Raw genomic sequence first — 17782 nt, forward strand, 5'->3', positions numbered from 1 at the left:
TGAATTTTTGTCTGTACGTTCAAATAATTTTTCTAGGAAGCATTTGTTTTATGGAAGTACTTGCCGTTCAGCTGGCTCCTGACAATCGGGACTGTAATTACTAAATAATGAGCATTTGTAGGGAGAAAGTATTGACAACTCCTGATTCAACCACAAAGCACCCTGACAATTTGCTATTGAAACAAGTGAGATAACTCTTCTTGTCTCTCTTTTGCTCAAACGCTTAAGCAGAATCATGAACGCTTACGATTACTTATGCAATTTTGTTTTAATAAATCTAATAAACTTTGAACCATGACTTTGAGATTTTTTTGCTCGATTAATTATGATTTATGTTCCAACATGAGTGTGTGTGTACATGTATGTGAGACAGATCAAGAGGTGGCACGTGAGTTAAGGTTCATGACTCTTTTTGGACTTGAGATGGTCGTATGGTACATTCTTTAACTTAATATCCGACATGCTACCACCGTTGGCAATGTAAAAGAATAGTACCCATAGAATCAAACTAAGAACTCATCGTCTGCAGACCGGCTATCCTATGCCCCTCGGGATAAGAGAGAGAGAAATGTTCAAACAAATCAACCCAGTATAGTTTAGGAAATGGACGACTCAAATTGGAATGACAGGGTTGGATGCAGTCAAGTAGGGCCAACCTCCTCATTCCTCAAGGCTTCGAAGGCTGACGACCGTCCAAAAGATTACCAATAATATATTCTCCCTCTTCCATGATTAGCCTTTGCTGTTGTTGCCGGATCCACCTGCAGGTTTTCTTCTCCGTCGCCGTCATTTTAGTGGGGACATGAAGTCGAGAAAATAGAGCAAGCTCGCTAGCCGTATGATCTTGTAATCACATGCCTTTCTTTATTTTAAGGTTGCTGAAAGTCCTGTTGAACAACTCTTTTGGAGTTCAAAGGCGTCCCTATTATGAGACATGCTTTGGTTCAAGCTAATTTTACCATCTATTTTGTGGTGATAAAAGAGGCATGCAAACAAGAAAAACGACTAAGTTAACAATTCAAAATACTTGAGCTTTATAGTCCAATATCCTTGTTGAGATGATGATCTTAGAATTGAGGTAGATTTTATATACATAGGTTAAGTAAATATGAACACTATGTACAGTGATTTATGAACTGTTCAATCAACATAGTTGTTTAAACATACTTTTAAAGTCAACGTGTGAATTGTTTTTCTGCTTTTTCCTAAGAAGGGACTCAACATGTAATATTTTGTGTATCGCCAATCAAGTTGACTGCAAAACTTATGGTTCATTTACATGGTACCCATATTTGCATAGTCGATACACCAAGTTCATGGTAGCTAGTGTTATTAACAAGTTGATTATTAGTGAGGCTTTTGAAGAGAAAAACAACAATTTAGTATTAACATTATTTGTTTAATTTGTTTGTGACTATTTAAACCAAGCTAGATAACAAGCTGCTGTTTATTCTTACATTGGGTAATTTAATCAACTTAAATTTTAGATTCAATGGTCTAAGCTAACGTGGGGCTCACTTTGAATTCATGAATGTAGCATGTTGATATGAGGATTTGATGACCTTTGAATAAGACCAACTTCATTTTCTCTTTAAATTTTATGGATTTGGGGTAAGAAAGAAATGGGTTTCTAACTTACGATTCATCATAATACTTATACCCCGAGGGCTGTTGGTGCACTGGCTTTGGTAAGTGACTAATAAGGGGTTAGTTACTAGGAATGTCAATATATCTTATTTAAATTAGATATCTAACTGAATCATTAAAAAAAAAAATCAGATATGGGAAAAAAATTAGTATTCGATAAAAAAATCGAATCAAATTCAGATTTAAAAAATGACATCCGTTCAGATTCATATCCAGATATGCATAAATATTTAAATTCGGGTCGAATTTAATTTTAAATAAATATCATATATATATATATATATAATGCTCTTACCATTTGAAAATCGGCTGGATACGATTCAAAATTAGGTTCAAATTCAGATATAAAAATAAAATTCAGATTTTCGGATTCAGATGTGATTTTTCTTTGTTCATATTCTAATAAGGGTATGTAAATACTTAAAAAAATGAGATATGATTAAGAGTATATCTGATTCAAATCTAATCCCTTGATTTCTCTATTCATTACTGTTTGGATCACACATACTACAAATGAGAGTGTGGGTTCATCCCTCAAGCAGTGGCATAGCCCTTAATCTCATAGGGTTGTCAAGATAGAAAGAGAGGAGGAGATGGAGGGCTGGCAAGGGCCATGGCCCCTCTTGACATTTAAAATTTGCTTGTTAAAAATTTCGAAAATTTGATTTTGGCCCTATAAAAACTTTTAAAACATGGGCCCTGTTGAAATTTAAAATTTTAAAATTTGCTTGTTAAAAATTTTGAAAATTTGATTTTGGCCCTATAAAAACTTTTAAAACCTAGCTCCGCTCCTGGAGGCTCACTCAAATCTATACAAAGAAGAGAGCGAGCGAGCCGGGCTTTGAAGGCCCACTCTTGGGGAGCTCCACGGCAACATTTTCTGACGATGGTCGTGCGGCACGGCGGCAGACTTGAGATCACAGTGAAGCGGGGGCCGCCATGGTCACGGCGAATCCAAAGGCCCAAAAACTATGGGCAGCTGGCCGTTTCTTCTGCCTGGGTGGATGCTGTTCTGGAATCCAGAATCTAGGCCATGGAGGCAGAGCAGTTGCAGAGCGTGGAGAACTGTGCAACCTTCTCGCCTTTTTACTCTTTCTGGTTTTTTTCTTTTTTTTTTTTTTTGCATAACAAGGTACTTTTGCTTACAGGAGGAGACGTGTGTCTCTGAGACTCAGTGCTGTGTTCTCTGCAACTCCAGCGGCGGTGGGGCACCCAAGCCGAGGGGATGCTCAATACGTCACCTCAGTCACCAACGGTTCTCGATCTATATTGATAATCAATGGCTGAAAACTATCATACTATTATAAGAAGGCGGCCAAAATTAACGCTATTAAATCATTCCACAGGTGCAGCGACAAAGTCACATATATGCAGACGTTGGCAGTTGCTGCAGTTGCTCACACCAGTAGAGAATATCTTCATTTTCATATTTAATATTTTTAAAAATATATTCATTTATATATATATATATATATATATATATATATATATATATAACCCAACCCCTTAAAATGTGAATGTTTTATATTTAGCCCCTCAACTCCAAATTCTTGACTTCATCTTGTTGGGTGAAAGCTTCAACTCTCTGCTTAACAAGATTTGATACACAGATTCATTGGTGGATGTTAAATAACATGGCATCAATTCTTTGTACAAACACGCAAAACACTAATTTAATATGAATTATCTCATCTTAAGCTTGGGGCTGTATATTGTGTTTGAAGGCGACTTGTGTGTCAAAACATTTCGACTAAAATATCCTAACAAACAACTTGCTCCGAGTCTATTTTTATTATGTTGAATTTTAGTTTTTACTTAATTTATACGACCCCAAAAATAGGTTAACAATCTTACAATTAGAAGATTGACCTGAAGAGCGCTCAAATTCACTCCTAAGGCTGAACATGGCTTGAGAACGTCTTACTTGCCTTCATGTCAAAAAAAGGAACTGAATAATGAAAAGTGGAAAAACTTATAGGCAATAGTGCAACTTTTGACATAATTGCAAACAACAGCTTAATGTTTCAAAATATATAAATAACCACCTTAGTTTATGAAAATAACTCATGCAGGAACTTCTTTTAAAAAAGGAAATTTGCTTTAAAAAAATGGAAATTTTACAAATTACAAGTTTTAAGTCGATGCCTCTGAAGTTGCATGTCTTGTTCTCTTTCTGCCTTTGCCCATATAATTTCACAACTTAATGGCTGAGATCAGCCCAAAAAAATGTGAGTTGTGGAAAGGCTCTTTACTTGAGTGAATGTTCCTTTCTATTAAAGGTAAAATGATCATTTCATATATTTCAATGTCTGTTATTCACAAAACAAGTGTAAGCAAATTATTTTATAAGCTTTAGCAGTTATTTATAATTTTCCAGATTTTAAGTGGTTGCTTGTAAATATTTTTCAAGGAAGAGCGGCTTCTTTGTAAAGAAGATACCCAACACATATCCAAGACCAGTTACCATTTTGATTTTTCGGGGTGTCAATTTACTGTGCTGCAAACGAAGGGCCATCGATGAGTAAATTGAAGAACGGCAGGAGTGGTACCTCGAGACACAAAAACAAGCCTTATACCTTGTAGGATGAGAGGTTGAGTCGAGACTTCAACTTTTCATATGTGTGCAAAGAGTTGAGAAAATGAAAGCATAGTGATGCTTTTTATAGGCCTCACATTATATAAAGTTTTTTCAAACCTAAAATTGTTGGCGTCACGCATGGTGCAGTTGATCGCATTAAAAGCCAAAAAGGACAGTCCCTTTTAATAAAAAGGCCAGCTCTTTCACCACTGGCCGCACATTTGGCGACGGTTGTATGATTGATCCATTCAGGGTCCTCCTTCTTGCTCGTGATCGCACCCAGTTTTGAATCAGTGGCAAGGGACAGAAGTATCCGGACAATCTAACGAGTATCAACTAACCCGGTGATGTTACCAAGTCACATTCTTCATATGAGACGAGTTAATCTTATAATTATATTCAGAGGAGGGGGAGGGATTGAAGTAGCCTGCTCTACTTTCTTATGAGTTTTGTTTTTAGGTTCGGCCATGATCGTTCCTTTGATGGGGTTCTCTATAAGTTCCTTAAAATCACATAGCTCACTTACGAGAGCCGTTTGATTCGTTGTGATGGACTATTGAAGAAAAAACAAAGAAAAAAGAGATTATAGATATGTTCTTCTTCTAGTCGTCTTTTTCACTTTGTTTTTCTTTCAACCATCCATCACAAGAAATTAGTCGATGCTCATATGTGAACTGGATGATTTTGATTGGCCTGAGCTACCATTATGTATATATATATGTATCATTCATTTATTCTAGGTTGGAAAAAGCAATACCATATTTTATTTGTGTCCAATACGAGAATGTGGATTTGTTTCAACGATTCTTTACCAAGGAATATGGTTTAGCTTAGATTAGATTAATGAAAAACTTGATTTTCAGGGCTATTGTTCGTTACTATTAGAAATACCGGTTCATTACATGCATTGTAGGAAATGGAGCATGACAGATACATGGGATGATTAAATTGAGGATTAGGAATGCTGTTCGCAGGTTTTTTACTTAACCTAATTGGGCAGCTCATGAATGGCGTAGCATTTTTGAACTCAAAGCGCTAACTGCCCTTTCATCTCTTTGTTATCTACCCGTTATCTTTTCAATGCTATGTTGTCAAATCAGTCGGATTGGGAATCCAATTTCTGTCAATCAATTCAATTCTTCGATTGCCTCAAGGGGTGTAACATAATCCGGTGGCAAGACATGGTTCACATTCAAGGGGTTTCAAGTTCGAATCCCATAGTTACCCTTTAAACCGCAAAAAGTAACAAACACAAGAGTTGAAAAGTATTTTATTGGTATACCAAAGCCTACTTTATTGGTATACCAATGCCCCAAACAAGACAGAACCTTGAAAGCTTAAGGGTATAACCTTAGGGTTTTATACTGAAGACAATTTTTAAGGCAAGTTTCTCTAAGTAAACATTAACAATAATTCAACCGTCGATTGAAATAATAATTTTTTTCTAGACCCACAACCAAATTAGATGCTGGTCTAATAATATTAAAAGCCCAATAGCCAGGGGCAGAGCCAAGGAGGGGGCCGCAGGGGCCATGGCACCAACTCAATTTTCTTTTTCTAAATTTACAAGTAAATGTTAGAAAGTTTTACTTTAAAAAATGATATTTTAGCTCTTGTTAAAATTTAGAAAGTTTAATTCGCCTCTCATAAAAAAATTCTGGCTTTGCTCTGCCAATAGCATTAGTACGAGACGCGCCAATTGACATGATTGGATTAAACGTTTTTAAAGTTAAAAATGTCAGCTGTCATTTAATCTTTATTAATAACGTGTATATGCATTGCAGGCATTAGAGACAAACATGAGACGTCCGCATGAAGATGAGCATCAGCGGCCGTAGACAATCCAAACAGAAAAGAATGGACAACTTTTATTAAATAACTGGACAAGTTTCATTATTTTGCCTTTATAGCTTCTAGGCACGTGATGGGCTCAGGCGAAGAACACCATTGGCCGTTCACTCTTCTTTCACAGCTCTGTTCATGCTATAAATGGCCGCTGTGGTTCCCTGCCATCCTCAGCAGGCCCACGTACAGCAACAGCATCATGGATGTATAGTTCAAATAATCTTAGCAACGGAATCGGGTTAACACAAAGGCTTTCAGGAACGGCTACAATCGGTCTTCATCGGATCTGATCTTGAATCTCAGACAAATTTCTAGTCAAGATTTGATTTTGGTATCTCTAGAATTGGACCGAAGAAATCTGGCTTTTGTTGGTGGGCCTACATGTTTCTGGTAATAGCTAAGTACTACAAAGAACAGGCGAAAAAATATTGGAAAATATTTTTCCATCTTCTCACATTCTGCAGAATGTCTACTACTTTGCTTAAGAAATATATATCAAACCATGGCTCCTCCTTGCCTTTGTGCATGTGTCGGCGAAGTGATTCTGGTGATTTGTAACGATAGGCTCATTAGGTTTGTTTTTGGAAAGATGTAACAACAATGAGACCGGCAAGTTCTCTAACTGTTTGGCTGCTCAGCATTTATGAAAGTCCGGGTTTGTGTTCCAGTGAGTTGGTATTGGCTGCTACCAGATATAGTTTTGCCCTTTTTAAAAATTTTCGGTAGTAAAAGAAGTAAATCAGCGTAATTTTCCATTTTAAGAGGAAAATGGAAGGACCCTTCGTCTACTTGAAGACGCTAAGTACGCGAAATTTTCACATGGTCGAGTTGTCTCTGAACATTCAAAAATTATTATATCATAAAAAGTGAGTCCTAAGTCTGAGTGAATGTTAAGAAGATAATGATAATGAAGATGTGTGTGTGTGAGAGAGAGAGAGAGAGAGCACAAGGCCTATGGACATGCACTGATTCATTGCTTAGGCCTACAAATAATCGGAATGTATATCATTTTCTTGTGTGCATCCCCATGCACTTCATATCTTATCCCCAAAACACGCCTTCAGCTATGGTGCTATAAAAAGGCTGAAACCCTGCTCCTATGGTTCAAGTCTGCTTCAAAACCTGAGTAAGGAATGAGACACCCATCAACTAAGATCACACATTCACTATTTACAATTCATAAAAGTAGCAACCACACAAATCAAATTGACAATCAGTTGTTCACAGCTCTGTCAATCTAACTAGCTACGCTATGCCCCTTGAGGCTCCCTTCCAAGTTTGGAATCACCGCTGTTGCCAAAACATTCCATTATAAATAATGAAAGTAAGGGTGCCACTCAAGCCTTGGCGTGATATTTGGCACCATCTTGAATAGATAGTAGTTGACAAGAACATAAAACAAAAAGACAATCAAGTTCTCTTTTTTCACATGGCCAAAACTACCAGAATAACAAGAGGAGCTTCCAAACAGCTTGTGGGGTTTACAACTTCATAAAATTGAATGCTGTCCCAAACAAAGCTCAAATCTGCTCTGTATTTGCTGGACAACTACTCTGCGATAGACATGAGATGGTTGGTAGCTCGCTTGGATGCTTATTGCCAGCAGGGAAAGTGAATAGCTTTGTTCTTTGAACACAGAGATAAGAAAATGACAACTTGATCTAATGCAAAGATTTACACGCATAGGCAGAAGAAGATGGCTGAAAGGGCTTCGAGTTCCACCACATTGATCCAGAATTATTAAATATCGAAAACAAAGGGGCTTAGAGTCTCAGTCTCTCTCTCTCTCTCTCTCTATATATATATATATATATATATATATGTGTGTGTGTGTGTGTTTGGGGGGGGGGGATGGAGACTAAAGATATACCAATATAGAAGAATATAATTTCAATCAATAGCAAGACTGGGTAAGTGGCATACTGGTACACATCCGTAGTCAAAAAAACAAAATCAGAAGCAACATAGTCATTTTTGAAAGATACAAAAATCATGTACATTCACGAGACATTGGCTAACTAAATTCACTAGTGCCAAACTCGTGCTAACTTGCCAAAATAAGGAAGTCTCCAGAGATTTACCGGCAGGAAAAGCCATGTCATCCCCAGCAAAATAAACAAGAGATGCTCTCATTCTCACCTGTATACGTTTTATTACTTTGGGGCAAATACTGCCTGAGCTGACATGATTATGCCCACAATAACTCCAAACAACCCAAGAGCACTACCAAAGATTTCAATCACCAATATCTTCACAAATAGTGATGAATTTTGAGCATCAGCCAGTGCACAACTGCTGCCGATTATTCCCACGCAGACCCTGTTGCAAAGGAAGTATTCAACTATCTGAGGTGCCTGAAGACCTAACGAATCTCCAGAGCAAGAAGAGAAATACATACCCACAAACCAAGTTGGCAAAACCAACAATGATTCCAGATGCAAAGATGGCATATCCGGCTCTGAGTGAATCAGGGGAATATACTTTTGATGGTGGGACGCTCTCTAGTTTTGTTTGGAGAATGATTGCCACTATAACACCATAAATGGCGACAGCTTCACAAAAAATTACACTGAAAAAGATTATGACAAAACAAAGTCATCTGTAAGAATTCATAGTTAATGAAATACGTGTCTCAAGTAACTTCATAGGTGAGTAGGTCACCGAAGTAAGGAACAACAACCGCAATCACGATTCTTGATTAAATGGATGCATCTACTAGAGAAAGAAGCAGATAAAAATTGAAACCACAATAAATATTTATGCTCAAGCTCAATAACTTATAGAAGGAAAGGCACAGTTGCTTTATAAACAGGCACCACACAAATAGATGCAACTGAAAAACCACATAAACGGTCTCCTAAAGCAACAAAACAATCTTGCATCAGCAAACTTAATTTGCAGACATGGAAAGCAAACCTCCTGTCTCTGTTAACCTTATTAAATTCCCACATTGAAATGAAGTTTTTCTGGTTGCGTCAAAAGGCAGGTGGGAAAATTGGGAATCTTGACTCTCGGGCAAGATATATGACGAAGAGTAACCATTAAAAAATGGAGCATACTTCAAAGGAAACTGCAAAATAAATCTAAGAAAAGAGTCAAACATTACAACATAAGATTGTCCCAGAAATGTATTTTCATCAAAAGGGTATCAATCATAAGATTGTGGCAATAAGCAAACAATTTTATGTAGAACCTACTAGGCAGCTTCCATCAAACTAACTGGACCCTTAAAGTAAGTGTCACATGAACACTAATCATCATATTTAACTAAAAAACAAAAACATATAAATGGAACTTCTCAAATGACTCACAATTATATTACGTTGGTGTGAATTTTCTTGTAAAAAGGTTACCAACTTCTGATATTTCATGTCCCTAATGAGTCAATTCCGAATGGGAGCACCTCTCTGCTGTCAAGAATAAGACATTCTTGTGCATCAGGTCAAAGGACGTTATTGCACCAGAGTCGGCGCATCCAGTGTAGCCTTGCCCAAACATGCCAATGCCCTAGCTTTTCAATGATTAGCTTAATGAGCCTGTGCTGTTCTAGTGAAAATGCATAGGTTAAACACTTGTGCCAAGGGTGGTTTTAAGAAAATAAATAAGTAAAGCCAAACAGACATAGTTTTTGTTGCATGTTTTGTTAAGAATAAACAGAAATCTTTTTCTTTAAAAGAATCGGTTAATACTAACTTAATAGTCATCTTGTTGCGTTGTCAAATCCGCATTTTATTTTGTAATATCCCCAACACTAGAAATAGGGAAGGAAAAAGCCAAATAATTTCCATTACACACTAGAAACTCCTTTAACCTACAAGACATGGATATGGCTGTGCATATAGGGGCACACCCACATTTATGGAATTTCCAGGGCACCCACATGTGGAATATAGACAGGTTCCAAATGGAGCACCAACACAATATAGTCTCTAAGAAGGTGTAAGAAATTCTAGTCAATGTGATGTAAATTTGCCAGACTGCCCTACGAAAAACCCCTCTACATGCAGTGAATGCAATAGGAGAAAAAAATAACACGAAAATAAATGGATATGGAGAACCAACAATTGCAGTTATATCAGGCATTTTGAAATATATTTTCATATAGAAGCATCAATGTCAAAGAGGAAACATTCAAAGAAGCAAAGGATTTAATTCTAACATGATATCCACTCATAATTCAATGGCACAAACACCTAAATTTATGTTCTAATGTTATGGCACATGAACACATAATTTTGATGACATTTGTATTTTGTTGAGTTTGACAACCTCTATGCAGTTGGTTTTCCAGTTTCCCACCTAATTAAATTTAACAAAGCCTTCAAAGTCCACAATTTATTACAAGTGAAAGAAGAACTCATGGTTGGTTCTATAAGCTAAATGACAACATATTTGTGATTAGAGTCTCTAATCTCACTGTTGTTCACAGCATTGTTGTCCTAAAAATAATATCACCCACTTCTCAAAGTAGGAATAGTTCAAGCACTTTAAGAGTTGGTTTTAGAACTGAACCAACATTGCATGAGCAAACTAGAAGTCTAGAAGTATGTTTACCAAAGGACTACAATCATCAAAATTAGATAAATTTGTAAAGACAACTTTGTGTAATTAAGAATAATCAGAAATAAGAAGGCAAATGTAGGAACTGTTGCCAACTTCCATGTGTAACAGAATAATTTAACAAACTACTATTCTATTTTTCTCTTTGATGAACATTGATGCAACTAAATAAGTTGTTGTACAATAGCTGTTACAAGTGGACTTCAATAATAAGTTTCCTAAGGAACCATTGTATCTGTAGTACCACTCTTGTTATAATAGTGGTGCTGGCGCATAGCGGCTGTATAAGCCAATCCACATTGTATGAGAAGGTCAACCATGACATGGGAGCCAATGTGGACCCCTTAAAAAATCACCCTACATGAGACCTATTCGGCCCCACATCTGCCAATAAAATTCTGCATTGGATGATATATAATGAAGAATTAATTAAAAATCAATTTAAAAATTTTCAATGATCTTTTAAGATCGACAGGGGCCAATACACATTTTTTTTTAAGGTTTTCACATGCGATGGAAGCAGAGATTACAACAGTTTGTTGTAGAACAATGAAAGTTGACATGACAAAGTAGCTATCCAAAGTCCAAACTACTTCAGAAACTTCATGGTCTTCAAGATACACCATATGCAAGGTTTATAGTGAACCAATGTGTCTTTTGCTTTCAGAAATGTTGTTCAGCCATGTTACTTGTCACATGGAGCTCGATTAAAAGATTACATTATGTGGTTCCTCAGGAAAACCGATGTATAAGCTACTCCAGGTTGCTTCAGTTCTCTATCTATTTTCTTGATGAACATTTTTTTGCTTAGACATTATTCTAAGTCTCTTTCCTCCTCATAATTTTCTCTTTTCCATCTTTCAAATTACATACCACAGGTGCTAAAGTGTTAGTGTTTTGTATCCATGGAGCAAAGATGACTGATAAGTTTCACATAAAAGTAAAACGCGAAACTGCAAACATGATACTCAGAGTTCAACCATTAGCGTATCTCTTTTCCTTCTATTTAAACTACCGATGTATGATCAAGGTTTTTTCAGTTTATGAAATCATTACTGAAATTCCATAACGTGGGGTCCAACTGTTTCCAAGAATCGGAACTCGACGGTCATTGATGCAATGGTCGTGACTTCGTATCTGGGGCCACATTTCCACTTGACAAAGTTTTACAGGAAAAAAAAGGTCATCTATTCCGCTGGCACTAGGATTTATCATGAAATATAAGGCAATAAATTCAAAATCCTACTCCTACGTTCCTCGCAGATATTTCTAAACAAGTAGGATCACACTGGATCGTGCATGCATGTCAGAGAAATCCGCTTCTTCGTATGTGCAAATTATACAAAAACCAACTATTCAAATCTATCATGGTAGGAAAGCAGGGGAGGAAAACCATCGACTCAGATACTGCCCACATCACGCGTGCAATCCAAGGATTGACTATCAGAAAAATAAATTCTTCCAGTCGCGGTTCCGAGATTCACAAAATGAAATTCTCTATCAGAAGAGGTGCGGAAATGAAGTTCCACTGCTTGACACAATAGACCAAACCCAAAAAGGGTTGAAAACAAAACGAAAAGCATAAAGTTAAGAGACCCTACCTAATTAGATTTTTGGAAGTGATCCGGGGAGCTTTGATGGCGGCTCCGATCAGACTGCTGCCGGTGATGTAAATTCCCCTTACATATTACAATTGACTAAATCAATAAATACCATAAAATCATCAAAATAAGGTGGAGATTTTGGAGACTTAACGCAAAAGTTGTTCTCACCAGGCGGCACCGAGTACAGAGACGCCAATAGCGACGGCGATGCCGATGGCGGAGAACGTGTAGGGAGAGATCTTCACAAGAGCGCTCGACCACGAACTCGAATCGACAGCCATCGCGGCCGAAGAAGACATTGGATCGTCGGAGTAGACAAGAGGGATCCCTAATACTTATCCCCAACCCCCCAATTCCCAGATGGCCACCTTCCACCACTCACAAACAACACGAACGCTGGAATGTAAATGTTTACCAGGCGCGCTCCCTCTCTCTCTTCTCTCTCTCTCTCCCTCTTTGCGCCACTATTCTATTTTCCAGGTGCGGGTTCATCTAGTCCTAACCCGAAAAGATCCTGCGTCGTATACGAGGTGCAGAAATCCTGCTTAAACAAACAGTGGGTGGATTTCAGGACGGTGCATTTTAAATACGGGGTATCATCGATCCGAAGAGTTTAGATCCATGGATTCGAGAATTAAGATCCTCCCAAAAAATCACTCAGATCTGAAGTAAACATGGCCCAAGAAACAACCATCCATTCATTTACTGGATGAGTTTTATTGGGGTTAGATGGTTCAGATCGCAGGGGTCATTTGGCGTCAGCCTTGGAAAAACGTTACAACTGTTGTTTTATAAATCTAGGTAAATTCATGAAAACGTTACAACTGTTGTTTTATAAATGGAGGTAAATTCATGAAACATTCTTATAATGTTTCTGCTTCTAAACGATCTTATAATATCCACATCTAAGTTTGGTTAAGAAATTTCATTGGAGGTTGTACATACATGTAATCTCATGTGGGCAGTGGGCCTAAACAATCGGATGAAAATTTACGCTTTTATAGACTGGCTGCTTCCAATAATTTGCTTATTCATCTATTGGTGTCTCTCAATCATATGTTTAGTATTCTTCCATCATTTGACTATGTATTTGAAGGGTTTAAGATTTTGTTCAACTAATGCCCCTTGACTAAACATTTTTGGCTCCACCGCTGGTTATGGATACATTGGCATATGAGTCCAGGCTAAGGCTCACTTTTCTATGTATGATCTCGATTTTGAACCAGAACTTACATATATGTTTTTCATCTCATAAGCCATATAAGCCGATATGCATTGGCATGTATCGGTTAGAATGAATCCTTCTTGATGTTTTATTATATATTTGCTGGTATAAGGCCGAATCGGCAAATATAGATCGCTTTAACCGGTACAGGCCTCGTCCCCACCGCTGTTCTAAGGGCTTGTCAATTGTCATTTGTTTTACCGGTGATCTGATGTGCATTGGTTGATATAAATAACATTGCTCTCGACATATCACCATGTTTTCAGTGATGCATTTTATGCTTGAATCACTTTGACTGCATGTAAGTAGCCATCTCAACTATCGATCAACGTTTATACATGCACCTCTTGAAATGCATTACACTTGCTTTGTATGCGTTTAAGCGGGGAGATTGAATGGTGCAGAAGAAATGTGAGACAGATATTCTATCTCAATCGTATGAGGTCTCATGACATCTTCCACCAAACTACAATAAAGATGCCTCCTTGGACCTGAAACAGCTCAACAGTCATGGTAATGGGCCAGTTGTAGTTTGACTTGTGTACCTTGATTTCTTCATGGCTTAACCGGAGTTCAGTTGGTTATGACGGATGCTATCGTGAACACTATAAGCTTCGAATCTGCAGTTGTTTAGCAGTCCAGGTGTGTACAGAGATGGTTGTGCACCCAAGAGTGCAAGAGGGAATGTGGGAGAAGGATAGTTGTTCCCAGGCCTATTGAGTGTGTCCCCTAGAAAGAGTGGACTATGCAGATATAAATATTCATGGCAAACGCAGTGGTCTTCTTGCAGGTTGTTACAAGTTTGAGTTGCAGATCCTACTGTAGTATCTGACGTGTGATGCCCGTTAATTTCTGCCGCGGAAGAGATATGGAACGCAGAGGCTGCTGCTTTAACAACAGAATTTCACAGACATGAACCTACACATCCGAACACAAGCCTGCTAAATCTCAGAACACAATTTTTAAGCAGGGTTTACTCGTTTGTACATTAAATTATGGTTTTCCAATGATTGATTCAAAGTTTTTTTTCTTTTTCTTATTTAAAGGAGTGATATCATCAGTAGAATCAGAGTTTTTTCTTTTTTTTTTCTTTTTTTATGATCAGTAGATGAAACAGTGGTCTGAGAGCCCAACCAAAGAATAACTTGTGTAACTTGTTCTGTAGGACCTAACGCAACTTGCTGATAACATACAGTGGTGAAGCATGGCAGGTTCTCTGCTCAAGATTCAAATGCTTTCCAACAGTAAGAGGCTCCCTATGTTGTCTGCTACAGAATAGATCTCTTCTGTCTGTGGATGCAATGTATCCCCAGCAAGGAACACATGCACCGTGCCACTCACTTCAACAGAACTGCACCCAGGAATTTTCCCGATGCTGGTATCCTTCATTATTCTTCTTACCTTGTTCACATCTTCCCAGCGATTGGCTGCAGCATAGATATTTGAAAGGAGTGTATGTATTCCAGGATTACTTGAAGCAGACAGATTAAAGCGTTTCATGATACGCTCGCCCATTTCAACATGGCCATGGATCCGGCAGGCACTGAGGAGAGAACCCCAAAGTGGCAAACAGTCTGAAGCATCGGGTATTTGCTCTATTAGTTGTTCTGCTTTAGCCAGTAAACCAGCTCGACCAAGAAGATCAACCATGCAACCATAATGCTCAACTTGGGGCTGAAAGCCATACTCATTCTTCATTAAATTGAAATATCTCTGACCCTCCTCGACCAGTCCTCCGTGGCTACATGCACTTAAGATGCCAATGAAGGCGATATCATCTGGTTTCAGTGCCACCCTTCTCATGTCTTCAAAGAATTGAAGGGCTTTATGTGTTCGCCCATTCATGGCGAGCCCGCAGATCATTGCTGTCCATGCAGCTGCATCTTTCTGCTTAATTTTCCAGAAAACATCAAGAGATTTCTCTATGCACCCACACTTCGCATACATATCAAGCAGCGCTGTGCCTACAAAAGCATCTATCTTGATTCTGTTCTCCTCGATATATTTATGCAACCATTCACCTTGCTCTAGTGCCCCTAGATGAGCACACACTGTAAGAACTGTAACAACTGTGAATTTATCTGGTTTGATTCTCAAAACCTGCATTCGTCGAAACAGGTCCAGTGCCTCATTGAACCGACTGAACTTTGTATAGCCGTTGATCATAGCAGTCCATAAAATGACATCTCTCTCTAGGCATTCATCAAAGAGCTGCCTTGCATCATGAAGTCTGCCATGGCCGACATAACCAGCGATCATTGTGGTCCAGGAGATCATGTTTTTGCCATTCATTCTGTCAAAGATGATACGTGCTGAAAGAATGTTCCCACACTTGCAATACATGTCCATCAAAGCGTTGTCAAGAACAACACTTGAACCAATGTTCCAGTAGATATAGGAATGAATCCTCTTTCCCAAGTCCAGATCGCCCAGGCTACCACAAGCAGAAAGAGTGCTAAGCAAGGTCGCTTCGTCAGGCCTGATTCTTTCCTTCCCCATCCTTTCGAAAGCGTCCCTCGCATCAGTGGGCCTTCCAGCCTTGACATAGCTGCATATCAACACATTCCAAGAAACAACATCCCTCTCAGGCATTTCATCAAACACTTGAAGGCCTGAATTGAGTCTGCCCATTTCCGCGTACATGCCAACAAGTGCACTCCTGACAAAAGGATCTAGCAAAAACCCAGTCTTCATTATAGTTGCATGACACTTCTTCCCGTCTTCTACTGCCAGCAAGCCCCCAATCGCCTTGAGAACAAGTGGGTATGTGAAGTTATCAGGTACCAGTCCTTCTCCCAACAGCTTGGCATACATTTTCAGTGCCTTACCAAAGCTGCCCACTTTGACGTAAGCTCTGATCATCACATTGAAGATGAAGAGCCATGGAGGATCGATTATTGAAGCAAGAAGCTCGGCGTAGCGCAAATTCTGTGGCTTTGAGATTGCACAGAAGGATATGAGCCTGCTGACTGCAATTTCGCTCTGGTGCAGTCCAGTTCTAAAGATCCGGCAATGGATTTGCTTCAGTTCCTTGAGTGATTTGCAGTTTTGGAGAAGAGGAATGCATGATTTCTCGCTCATCCTGGCAGCAGCCATGGGGAAATAATTTTGGCTGCAGTCTCATTGGAAATTAGAAGAGGCTGGGCGGAAGTGGATGATTAGAGGCTCTGCTTGCCTATAAGATGCAAAAGAAACTGTACAATTTGATAAAAAAATAATTTTCTGTTGGAGAAGAATTCTCCCGATTAAGCGTTGTAAGTAAAATTCTCCCAATTTCTATCTGACGTACAATTCTCCCAATTTCTTTGGTTTACTTATAATCATCGTTTTAAGTTTCGTCTAAAGTTGAAGCCATCATGTCTCTGCCAAATTTTTGAGGCTCAGCGGTGAATGTTGTTATAGTTGCCCCTCTAAGTAAAACCTTGATTACTCTTCTGTTTTAAGTAATTAAGCATTTCATAAAGTGGGGTTCCCGCCTGGCAAGAAGCGAGCTCATGAGAATGCGTCAGCCATCGGAGCAGATGGGTTGCTACGTGAAAAATTTACTCATTAATTAAGTTCTTATATTCTTTAAGATATTTTTAATGTGACAACTTAAAAATCTATGATCAAAATTTTGATTGGACTTCAAATGGTTTTCATATTTGTAATGTTATCTTTGTAACATAAATGATTAAAAATTAAATTTAGAACCCAAGTGATGATATGATACTTGGCTCAGCCTATAATTCAACTTAGTAGCTGTGTGAATTCCCCTCCTGGGTAGCTTGAGATCCACCTGAGTAACTTAAAATCTAATGGCATTCAGGTAAGACCTTGAATTGCGACATCAATTTTTACAACTGCAGCTGGCCATGAAAAGATAAACGAGAGGATATGTTTGCCTTAGGATTTAAAATATTGACATGAATCATGAAGAAAGCAAGTTAGAGAAAAATTCGGGAAAAACGACTACAAATTTTAAAAATTGATAGATAGTAAATGTGTCGAGCGCGAGGAAGCTAATCAAATTGAACGTCAGATAGAAATCAAATCCAGTGCAATAGAAAACAAGAAGATTCTAAAAAAACAGAGGAGAGATGGTTTGGCATGAGTGGAAAATTATTACCTTTTCATCTCGTAAGGTTCTTACTAACATAAGAGCAACGGTAACGCATGTAAAGAGTTGCAGCGGCCGGCCGTCATGATCTTTGATCAAGTTTCGCGGAACCGGATCGAATCTTTGCAGAAGCCTTTCATCCGTCTACTTTGGATTAAAAAAACTGCACGAATTATGCTTATTGGCATGTGAAGCGGGATGGTGTTGTTATTTCCCACTCTAAT

General features: G+C 38.3%; 2 protein-coding genes across 2 annotated transcripts; both read right to left on the reverse strand.

The window, feature by feature from the left end:
- Positions 1-6898: 6898 nt before the first annotated feature.
- On the reverse strand, positions 6899-12749 carry LOC116256375 (V-type proton ATPase subunit c''2). Its single transcript, XM_031632742.2, has 5 exons — positions 12403-12749; positions 12232-12309; positions 8469-8639; positions 8210-8389; positions 6899-7192 (listed from the first exon to the last, which is right to left on the reverse strand). The coding sequence occupies exons 1-4, from the start codon at positions 12531-12533 to the stop codon at positions 8224-8226; spliced, it is 546 nt and encodes a 181-aa protein (XP_031488602.1). The 5' UTR covers positions 12534-12749; the 3' UTR covers positions 6899-7192; positions 8210-8223.
- A 1767-nt stretch (positions 12750-14516) lies between these two features.
- LOC116256391 (pentatricopeptide repeat-containing protein At1g31430) lies at positions 14517-17698 on the reverse strand. Its single transcript, XM_031632752.2, has 2 exons — positions 17568-17698; positions 14517-16634 (listed from the first exon to the last, which is right to left on the reverse strand). Exon 2 carries the CDS (start codon positions 16553-16555, stop codon positions 14687-14689), a length of 1869 nt encoding a protein of 622 aa, XP_031488612.1. The 5' UTR covers positions 16556-16634; positions 17568-17698; the 3' UTR covers positions 14517-14686.
- Between the last annotated feature and the right edge of the window lie 84 nt (positions 17699-17782).

The sequence above is a fragment of the Nymphaea colorata genome, chromosome 1, assembly GCF_008831285.2.
Source record: "Nymphaea colorata isolate Beijing-Zhang1983 chromosome 1, ASM883128v2, whole genome shotgun sequence".
NCBI classification, from domain to species: domain Eukaryota; kingdom Viridiplantae; phylum Streptophyta; class Magnoliopsida; order Nymphaeales; family Nymphaeaceae; genus Nymphaea; species Nymphaea colorata.

Excerpts from the sequence above, each read along its gene's own strand:
- LOC116256391 (XM_031632752.2), bottom strand. The coding sequence starts at position 16,555 with ATGGCTGCTGCCAGGATGAGCGAGAAATCATGCATTCCTCTTCTCCAA.
- LOC116256375 (XM_031632742.2), bottom strand. The coding sequence starts at position 12,533 with ATGTCTTCTTCGGCCGCGATGGCTGTCGATTCGAGTTCGTGGTCGAGC. Across the intron at positions 12,310-12,402 it reads TCTGTACTCGGTGCCGCCTG|GGGAATTTACATCACCGGCA; the intron begins GTGAGAACAACT and ends GTAATATGTAAG. Across the intron at positions 8,390-8,468 it reads TTTGCCAACTTGGTTTGTGG|GGTCTGCGTGGGAATAATCG; the intron begins GTATGTATTTCT and ends CCTTTGCAACAG.